A 10,404-nucleotide genomic window follows, 5' to 3' on the forward strand; every position below is an offset into this window, starting at 1 on the left:
GTAACAGTTCTTACAAGCCTTCGACTTCTCTTAGAGATGGATTTGAAATTTAAATTGCTTGTGTAGAATCAATGCTTATCACCTGTTACATCTTACCCTGCTTCTACAAGGAAAAACTGATGGGAATGTCAGGTCTTTATTGGGTACTAGTGTCAATCCTTCACTGTTCAGCTGTGAATACAAGACACTGAGTTGGGTAGGTGAATTGGAGATAGCTTTTTGTAGCAATTTTTGTTTCAGCACAGTTGTGCCTTAGCTATTCAAGCCTGGGCTTGCTGTGCTTGAGTCCCATCAAAAGCTACAGTAGCATGTTAAACATGGTTGGTCTCTTCACATGTGTTACATCTTATGCTTTCTAGAAGTATTAACTTAAGTGACATGTGAGCATAGGTGAGTTGGTCTGCCCTGGGAGGAGCTGCTTCCACAGAACGATTCCTTGAGGTCTGCTTGGTCATCCTTTTTTCTATGATGGTGGCATAAGACAGGAAGCTGCTGGAGGCCAGACCAACAGTTCTGTCAATCGCAACTGTCTGCTCAAGGCCTTTCACTTTTATAGGGACCATGTAAAAATGCATGTTATCCATTGTCATGCAGCATATGCAAAGCAAGCCAAACCTAACTTTGAAGAGGCTGCAAACTTCAGCAGTAAGCTGTGGGTGAATGTGTGTTTGTAAGTGAGTGTCCCTGCCCATGGCAGGTTTGGAACTAGATCTTTAAGGTCCCTTCCAACTCAAACTATTCTGTGATTCTATGAAGTCTTACCCATACTAATGACATTTTGAAACTCTTTGTGATATGAGCAGTAGGCGCATCCTGTTTCAGGCTGGAAACCACTCGCCATGCAACCCCCAAGTTCCGATTGAAGACAGTGCAATTCGCTCTAACCCTCCCACTCAAGCTCACTTTACTTTTGTTTTCCGTTTCTCCAGGTTTGAACCGCAGTGGCTCTTTGCTCAATCCACCAATTCCGCTAGCACAGAAACCAAATGTAGCAGGAGTCCTAGGTATAGCAAAGGGCAAAGAAAAGCAAACCCCTGAACAGCAAGGTAATAAGGATGTCAATCTTTGGCCTATCAATAGGTGCATGTAACACGCGTTTCTGTATACAGACTTGTATTACACAGACTTGTGTTCTGTGCAATAGCAGGGTCATTGTTTTGGCAACAAGGTATAGATAAAAGGGATACTTGATTGCTTTAAAACCTATTAGAGGCCATATTTAATTCTTGGAGATTCTCTGTGTTTCAATGGAGCAAAATCTCAAAGGGCTGGTAAAGCCGAGACTTGGGGCTCTGCTTCCTATTTGCTTCCAAGATGAGTTTTCTTTTACCTTTTAGAGATCCTGGCTGAAAAAGTCCTGAAAGACGGGGAAGGTTGAGAGAATAAGATGTGGGGATGAGTTCAGAAATGGTTTTCTGCCAAGGTAGTGTATAAAACTCTTAAGGATTCTACCTTATGATTGTTGCAGTTTCTGTGGATGAAGACAAGACCTGGTACTCTATTTTCCCAATTGATAATGAAGAGTTAGTATATGGCCGTTGGGAAGACAATATCATCTGGGATGATCAGGCAATGGAAACCTACTTGGATCCCCCTGTCTTAACACTCGATCCAAATGATGAAAACATAATTCTAGGTATGTTTATGGCATCCATAAGTTTGACTCAAATGGGAAAAGACAAGTGGAAGCAAGGATTTATAGTCTCAGTGTAAGGGAGATAAATGCATTGGGACAATACTTACGGCCTTTCTTTGTTCTAGCGTTTGAAGATATTTTGCAAGTAATCAAAGACCACAGCACAAGACAGTGCTAGTAACTGGTGTCATGTTATTTCAGCTCGCAAGTTAAAAGCAGTAACAACAGAGTAAAACTTAATGCCCTGAAACTTAATTTTAACATGATTAATCTGACTCTTGGTGTGTTTTAGAAGCAGCTGAGTTAATTTTACTTGCACGCTTGTTGGTTTGAAGATGGAAGGTAGAGAAGTAAACCACAAACTAGCCCATGCTATTCTCAAACATTGTTTTCAAAGCCCGAAGAAACAGATTCTTTAAGCCTCTTTCAGGCTACGGTAATGGCACATGGGAACAATGACTTTGCATAATATCTGTTAGCATCTTTTTGCTGCTACAAAGTTAGTCAGTATTCCTGAACCTTGATTTGAATGTACTCCATGCTTGTATTGCTACAAGTTGGAGAGACTTTTGTCTTATTTGGGTGCTAAAATCACCGCTTTCTCTTAGATCTGTGTTCAGGTTATCAGTCTTCAAGCAGCCTTATGTAATTTAAGGATAAGCATATCTTGCTACCCTTTTGTACGGCCTGGATTGCATTTCCTTCCTCAGGAAAGTGGGTCAAGTCTAAGAATTTCTATATTTATTGTTTGGAATGTTTTGGCATTAGCCAGCAACCTTGACAATCACTCTTAACTTGAGCTTGTTAAAAACAAATTGCCATTATTTTCTTTCCAAGTCTGAAATACATCACAACATTGCAGATGTCTGTATAAGTAGTGACAAAGGTGAACCCATTCTTACTTTATATTGAGTATATGAGACCTGTGCATGAAGTTGGTATAGTGTTTACCAAGCCCATGTCACTAGGCCCTGCATCTTGGGTGAAAATCTTACTTGGAAAGTCCATGCTTCACAAATTGCTAACTTAAAATTCAATCTACTTTCTTGGAATTTTTCAGGAATCCCTTTTGGGTTCAGCTCCATATTATCTTTGGATTCAGACTCACTTTCATGTTTTACTTATGTGGGGAAGAAAAGGATTATTAGTACACATAGCTGGGAGGCAGTGTTGGTGCTCCTGTTGCCTTGACTCTCAACTCTAGAATAACTTCGGCAGAACAGTTGGCTATTTCTTGTACTTTTAATGATTAGTTTATTAGTAAATTTTGTGTTGAGCAGCAGATAGCCAACCAGTCCCCACAATCATTCTCTTCCCACTCAAATCTACTCACTGCTGAAGAAGGTAACGTAGAGTTTTGAGCATGGAGCTTTTCTGTGTTTCTTGAGTTTGTTTCATATTAACCTGTATGGAGGAAAAGCAGGAGGAGTGCCGGAGGACAGTCAACCTGGAAACTGAACATAAAGGCAAAAATGTCTGGACCACGCTGCAGCTCAGGGGGAGGTTGTGGGAAATAACAAATCCATGTTTTCTGTACCCCAGGGCAAGTACCCTGCAGTGTGATTACTTGTGTTTTTAGAAATTCCTGATGAAAAGGAAGAAATGACTTCAAACTCTCCATCCAAGGAGAACAAGAAAGAATCTTCTCTAAAGAAGAGTCGAATCCTGTTGGGAAAAACAGGCGTCATTAAGGAAGAACCACAGCAGGTCAGTGTAAGCTTTAGCACTTTGCAGGTTGGGAATGATGTGGAAGGGGTAATTTTTTTCTTTTTCTGACATGTCTCCCTCTGTGTTTTAAAATTGAATTAGAACATGTCTCAGCCAGAGGTGAAAGATCCCTGGAACCTGTCCAATGATGAGTTTTACTACCCCAAACAGCAGGGCCTTCGAGGAACTTTTGGAGGCAACATCATTCAGGTAGTCATAGTAGTATTGGCTATAGAGAGAGAAATAGATAGAATGTCTTGATAGGAGGTTTCTAGGTGAGAGTGTGACTTAGGATTTGTAGAAAACTGGAATTTAGGTTACAGCAGGTCAGTTAAGTGTTCATGAGATTTTTAATGTTGTTTAACTAAAATTATTAGAAAGGAGTTTGAACTAACTTTTCTTAATTGCCCCATCAAACTGAGGTTTGGGTGCTAGATCTTGCTGTGTCATACTTGCCATGCACTTGTGTGGTCTCTCTTTCTGGAGTGCTCTTCTTTCTGAGGCAGTAGTAGGAGGGCGGAATGTGGTGCAAATAGTCAAGAGATGAGGCTGTACATCTGCTACTAGTGGTGTTTTAATCTGGATATTATAAAAATAATTTAGATAATGATGAATTTGAAGCACTGCTCACTAGCCTTGGCTGAAGATGTCATATTCTTTTCCTCCTTCAATATGGTGTTCAGTGACCCCTTCTAAAACCTCATCTGATTCCAGCCTTTTCTGTAATAGAAAAAATATATGTAATTCTAAGTGCACTTCTTTCCCACTGCTAGGGATAATGGCTTTGCATGCTTCTAGTTAATTAACAAATCCTCTCTTTGTGTACCATTTGGAATAGTAAAAATAAAGTTGTCTGTGTACAGAGAGGAAAGATTTATATATGGACTAATCACTTTCTGTCAAAAGGCAACATGATGATAAGCGAATCTCAATGCACTGGTGTCCCTGCTATCAGACCTAAAAATATTACCATGTTCTGTCATGTAAGGGTTAGTAGGATGATCTTGGTTTGGAGATGATACACCTCATTCTTAACGCACATTTTGTTACTGTGTTAGCACTCTATCCCAGCAGTGGAACTTCGCCAGCCATTCTTTCCCACCCATATGGGTCCTATGAAGCTCCGACAGTTTCATCGGCCTCCTCTGAAGAAATACTCTTTTGGTGCCTTATCCCAGCCAGGGCCCCATGCTGTGCAACCTCTACTGAAGCACATAAAAAAGAAAGCCAAGGTACAGTTATTTTTCTCTGTGTCTGAAGTCTGCTGTGGCTGTATTTGCACAGCAGATGTGTTTGATGTGCTGTTTTCCTAACACTGTTTTTTTTCACTAGCACAGATGAGAGAGCAGGAGCGTCAGGCTTCTGGTGGGGGTGAAATGTTCTTCATGCGCACACCGCAGGACCTGACTGGCAAGGATGGAGATCTCATCCTTGCTGAATACAGTGAGGAAAATGCCCCTTTAATGATGCAGGTTGGCATGGCAACAAAGATTAAAAATTACTACAAAAGGGTGAGTATGCAGGTTTTACTGTTGGACAGTGATTTTCTTTTGCCTCTTGCTGAGTGCTCACTGCACCTTTGTTGCATGTTGCAGAAACCTGGCAAAGATCCTGGAGCTCCAGACTGTAAATATGGAGAGACCGTTTATTGTCACACTTCTCCGTTCCTGGGTTCTCTGCATCCAGGCCAGTTACTGCAGGTAAGAAAAGCAAGCATAAGAAGACGGAAAAGTTGAACATGGAGTAATAGGCAGGATGTTTTTTGCCCTGTTTATTGAATCACAAATAATGCTCAACTTCCAAAGAACTTCAGATTCTGTTTCCTTTCCAGTTTGTCTTTTTGTTTACTGATAATAATTCAGTTCTTGGTTTGTGGTTTTTTTTGGTTTTTTTTTTAATCTCTGTTGTACGTGGGTTTTTTTAAACCATTGTAGGAATGATAGGAATTGCAGGAAGTGAATCTTTGCTGCTTTCCTTTGGAATGGTATTAGAAATACTGTTAGAGAGGACTGAGTGGAAGGTCAAAGCTGCTTGAATGTTGGGGAGGTATAGAAAACCTAGGTGTTGGAGGGTATAGAAAACATGGATTTGTCATGGTTCAGATTGAATGAGCAAAATCTTATGTGTACTTTCTGAGAATTGCACTGCTAGTTGTCTGCTGGATGCCAGTTACTAGTCAGGTTTGTAGACTTCTGCTTTTATGAGCATTTCTCTGTTGTTGAAATACATACAGCTGAGATTAGGAGAGGAATTAAGAATGTTGTAAAGACCACCTGCTTACAAAATTCATGATAAATGTAAAAATATCATTTAATGCTAGCTGCTCTTGCTGCAGCAATAATTCTGTCCGTGCAGGAAAAAAAGTAAAGTAAAGGGTGATATTGGAGATTCATCACAGAACTGACAATACTAATTGTTCAAGCCTGAGAAGACTTCATTTGGATAAAACAGGAGTTCTGGAAAGCTTGAAGTGAGGACAGGGCCATCTCAGGAAAGCTTTGCAATGTGGATGAAGGTTGAGTGGGAGAGTATCAGTGGGTAAGGCTAGTGGAAGCCCTACAGGTAGCGAAAACCCCTTATAGAAGAGGATAGTCTTTCCCATTCCACTCAGTCTAGTGCCTCCTTGGTGCTAGTTTAAACTTTCTTACCTTTAAATGCTGAACTTTGCTGCTCTCTGCTTTTCTGTTTAGGTTCTTACAACCTCCTTTCCTGAGCAAAGTCTTCAGTCCTAGTTTCTGTTGTCTTCTCCCATTCCCAGTATCTGTGTGTATGTCCTGGGCTGGTTTCTGTGGTTATAGTGTTCTTCTGCATATCATAGAATCATTGTAGAACCATAGAATGATTTTGGTTGGGAGGTTGCTCCAAGCCCCTGTGTCCAACCTGGCCTTGAACACTGCCAGGGATGGGGCAGCCACAGCTTCTCTGGGCACCCTGTGCCAGCGCCTCAGCACCCTCACAGGGAAGAGCTTCTGCCTCAGAGCTCATCTCAGTCTCCCCTCTGGCAGGTTAAAGTCATTCCTCTTGTCCTATCCCTACAGGCCCTTGTCCAAAGCCCCTCTCCAGGTTTCCTGGAGCCCCTTTAGGCACTGGAGCTGCTCTAAGGTGTCCCCTTCAGGAGCCTTCTCTTCTCCAGGCTGCCCCAGCCCAGCTCTCTCAGCCCGGCTCCAGAGCAGAGCTGCTCCAGCCCTCGCAGCAGCTCCGGGGCCTCCTCTGGACTTGCTCCAGCAGCTCCACGTCCCTCTTGCGCTGTTTCCCCAGAGCTGGATCAGGACTGCAGGGGGGAGTCTCTGCAGAGTGCAGCAGAGGGGGACAATCCCCTCCCTGACCTGCTGCTCACGCTCTGGGGGTGCAGCCCAGCACATGGGGGATTCTGGCCTCAAGCACACACTGAAGCCGGGTCATGGGGAGCTTCTCCTCACCCAACGCCCCCAATTCCTTCTCCTCAGGCTGCTCCATCCAGTCTCCCCCAGCCTGTGTTTGTGCTGGGGATTGCCCTGACCCAGGAACAGAACCATGCACTTGGCCTTATTGAACGTCATGAGGTTCTCAAGGTCCCACCTTTCCAGCCTGTCCATGTCCCTCTGGATCCCATCCCTTCCCTACAGCCTATCGACCCCACCACATAGCTTGGTTGAACAGTGCTGGTCCCAACACCAACCCCTGAGGAACACCACTCATCACTCATCTCCACTTGCACATGGAGCTGTTGAGCACAACTCTATGAGTGCAACCATCCAGCCAATTCCTTATCCACTGAGTGGTCCATCCATCAAATCCATGCCTCCGGTTTAGAGACAAAGATGTTGTGTGGGACAGTGTCAAATGCCTTGCACAAGTCCAGGTAGATGATGTCAGTTGCTCTTCCCTTATCCACCAGTGCTGTGGCCCCATCATAGAAGTTCACCAAATTTGTCAGGCACGATTTGCCCTTAGTGAAGCCATGTTGGCTGTCACCAATCACTCTGTTACTGTCTGTGTGCCTTAGCATGGTTTCCAGGAGGATCTGCTCCATGATCTTGCCGGGCACCAAGGTGAGACTGACTGGTCTGTAGTTCCCTGGGTCTTCCTTGTTTCCCTGTTAAATGCGGGGGTTGTATTTCCCCTTTTCCAGTCAGCAGGAGTTTCACCAGACTGCCATGACTTCTCAAATATGATGGATAATGATTTGATATCTACATTCCCCAGTTCCCCCGGGACACATGGATGCATCTTGTCAGGTCCCATGGTCTTGGGCACCTGCAGGTTCCTTAGGTGATCTTGAACCTGATCTTCTCCTACAGCAGGCGGTTCTTCGTTCTCCCAGTCCCAGCCCCTGCCTTCTGTGACTTGGGCAGTGTGGCTGGAGCTCTGTATGTGTTCTTTCTGTCCCTTTTAAAGTACTTCCTTAACGGTGAGTCCAAAGAGCCCTTCAAACTCTTTCTGCATTTGTTCTAGGTTTTGTTATGCTTTTGTGCTTCGTCCTTGGTTATTCTCTGCATAACCAAGGAATGTTGTGACTGCACACCTATATACATTGTGGTATAAATGAGGCTGTACCGTTGAAATGACTGTTGTTTTGTTGTTTGTTGTAAAGATCTTTTTTGTTGAGTTGCAGAAAATTTGATCAATACCTGACTTTCAAACTTTGATTTGTTTCTCTTATTAGGCATTTGAAAACAACCTTTTCCGGGCCCCTATCTATCTACATAAGATGCCTGAAACGGATTTCCTGATTATCCGGACACGACAAGGCTATTATGTTCGAGAATTAGTGGATATTTTTGTAGTTGGTCAGGAGTGCCCACTTTATGAAGTGCCTGGTCCCAACTCTAAACGAGCTAACACCCACATCAGAGATTTTCTGCAGGTATATGATAAGAGACAGTTTGGGGATCCGAGGGGTCTTTGGAGAAAGCCCATGGCATAGGCACGCGTCGCGTGTCGACAGCCTTGCCCTGAGATGCTCATTGCCCTGCTGTGGTTCTCTTTCTTTTTGTTGCTGTGAGGTGAGAGCACTACAAGAATTGGAGGTTAACCATACACACCATTTCGATTGTCATATAAACAATGATATATAGCGTGCTTCCTCTTTTAACTTGCATTCTATCTGATAAGTATATGATAGAGGCTAAAATAAAATGTTATACGATTATATAAAGTCTAGGAAACTGAAGAAATTAGAATGAACTTTGAAGTGGTTATGCTAGATAAAATGACAGTTCCGTGGGTTCTACTAAGAGGCAATAACGGATCTTTTTGCTGGTTTGCGTTTTTTTTTTTTTCCCCGCAGAATTAGAGTTGCTTCATAGGTTTTTGATTTCCTAGATCCTGAGGTACTTAAGCTTTGGGACTGTCAGTGACCATTCAAATAAGTATCCACAAATTCAGATTTTTGAGAACATTTCAAGTAACTTATTGTCAGTTTAATTCAGAATTATAACTCAAGAGGTATTTGCAGAGTGGGAAAATCCCTGCTGTACTCGGAGTTCAAGTTCCTGTACCAAAGCATGAACATTTCTATTGTGATAACACAAAATTTCAAAATGACTTTTTTTTTGTGCATCTGATTCTCACAAATAGCTGAACCTGAAGCAGATATGTGGCTTGGAAAACTTTACTAAGTAAATTCACAAGAAAAAAGGGGTCTTAAGTAGGAAGTCTGAAGTAGTCACTATAAACAGCATTGTCTGTGCTGTCTGCCGGTTTGTTGCATTCTTTCTTCAGACATCACAAATGAGTCTTGTTTTGTAGGTGTTTATTTATCGCCTCTTCTGGAAAAGCAGAGACCGTCCTCGGAGAATTCGCATGGAAGATATCAAGAAGGCCTTTCCCTCGCACTCGGAGAGCAGCATCCGAAAGCGGCTAAAGCTTTGTGCTGATTTCAAACGCACAGGTAAAGATCTGATGTGGTGGTCAGCCATTCTTTGCTGCTTTTGGAGTTTCTTGTCCCTGCTTATTGCAGGGGATTTGGACTAGATGACTTTTGAAGTCTCTTCCAATCCAAACCATTCTATGATTCTGTGAAAATCTTCTCCTGATAAACCATTTCTGAAAACATCTATTTGAAGAACTTAAGTAATCTGATAGGGTGGGGTTTTTTTTGTTCCCATTTTCATAAATGTGCACTTCTTTTTGGCACAAGTGTGCTTGATGGTGAAACATGACTACAGTCTAGACTTTTTTTTCCCATTTGGGCAATGATTTACTCGTAAAGTAACAGTGTACAACACCAACACATACACGTTTCCTTCCCTGTGTGCATGGCTATGTTGTGTTCACAAGCAAATAATGCCACTAGAAGCTTTTCCCGTCTTCTTGGGTCTAGCAGTGCTCTGAGAGCCTGAGTTCTGACTTTTCTTCCAATACCTAAAGGGGCCCTACAAGAAATCTGGGGAGGGACTTTTTGCAAGGGCCTGTAGGGACAGGGCAAGGGGGAATGACTTTAACCTGCCAGAGGGGAGATTGTGATGAGATCTGAGGCAGAAGTTCTTCACCATGAGGGTGCTGAGTGGTCTAAGTGTCACGGATTTGTCACACTTGCTCCTCTTGCCAGCATTGTAGCAGGATACCAAATCTTGAAATACAGTCAGAATTATGATGGCATCCAACATTTGTGGGAAACAAACTTGGTGTTTGATCTGTGCCTTTTTCAGGGATGGACTCAAATTGGTGGGTTTTAAAGCCAGATTTCAGATTGCCAACAGAAGAAGAGATCAGAGCAATGGTATCCCCAGAACAGTGCTGTGCTTATTACAGCATGATTGCAGCTGAGCAGCGACTGAAGGTAAATGCGCCTTATAGGCTGTAAGAGAAGTTACTGCCAAGTAGTTCTGGAAGGGTGAGGCTAGGTAACACCTTCTGCCTAAAACTAATTTTGCTATAAAGTAGGCACAGTAGGCCCCTGAGTACTGCACAGCTTGCTAAGTTTTCTGCTGTGTTAGAAAGGAGTTAAGGTCTTAAAGAGAGAGACATTACATTCTTACCACCTATTATTTAGATACTGAGTTAGCTATGCTCAAAGGTAGCAAAAGGAAGATATGAGAAAGGGCTTATGGTTCTGCATGGAGGTCTGCAACAGAAAA

The 10,404-nt window shown here is 42.8% G+C and overlaps 1 protein-coding gene across 7 annotated transcripts in view; it reads left to right on the top strand.

Moving 5' to 3' along the window:
• Positions 1-10,404, top strand: part of TAF1 (TATA-box binding protein associated factor 1) — a 39,267-nt gene that overhangs the window by 6,789 nt on the left and 22,074 nt on the right. For all 7 annotated transcript variants that reach the window (XM_030474626.2, XM_030474620.2, XM_030474621.2 and 4 more), the window contains exons 9-18: positions 930-1,046; positions 1,469-1,636; positions 3,216-3,343; positions 3,446-3,553; positions 4,402-4,575; positions 4,681-4,854; positions 4,939-5,043; positions 7,989-8,189; positions 9,074-9,215; positions 9,976-10,106. In XM_030474626.2, coding sequence (XP_030330486.1) covers positions 930-1,046; positions 1,469-1,636; positions 3,216-3,343; positions 3,446-3,553; positions 4,402-4,575; positions 4,681-4,854; positions 4,939-5,043; positions 7,989-8,189; positions 9,074-9,215; positions 9,976-10,106 — 1,448 coding nt within the window. The remainder of the gene's footprint in view (positions 1-929; positions 1,047-1,468; positions 1,637-3,215; positions 3,344-3,445; positions 3,554-4,401; positions 4,576-4,680; positions 4,855-4,938; positions 5,044-7,988; positions 8,190-9,073; positions 9,216-9,975; positions 10,107-10,404) is intronic.

This window comes from Strigops habroptila, chromosome 9 (genome assembly GCF_004027225.2).
Source record: "Strigops habroptila isolate Jane chromosome 9, bStrHab1.2.pri, whole genome shotgun sequence".
Classification (NCBI taxonomy): Eukaryota; Metazoa; Chordata; class Aves; order Psittaciformes; family Psittacidae; genus Strigops; species Strigops habroptila.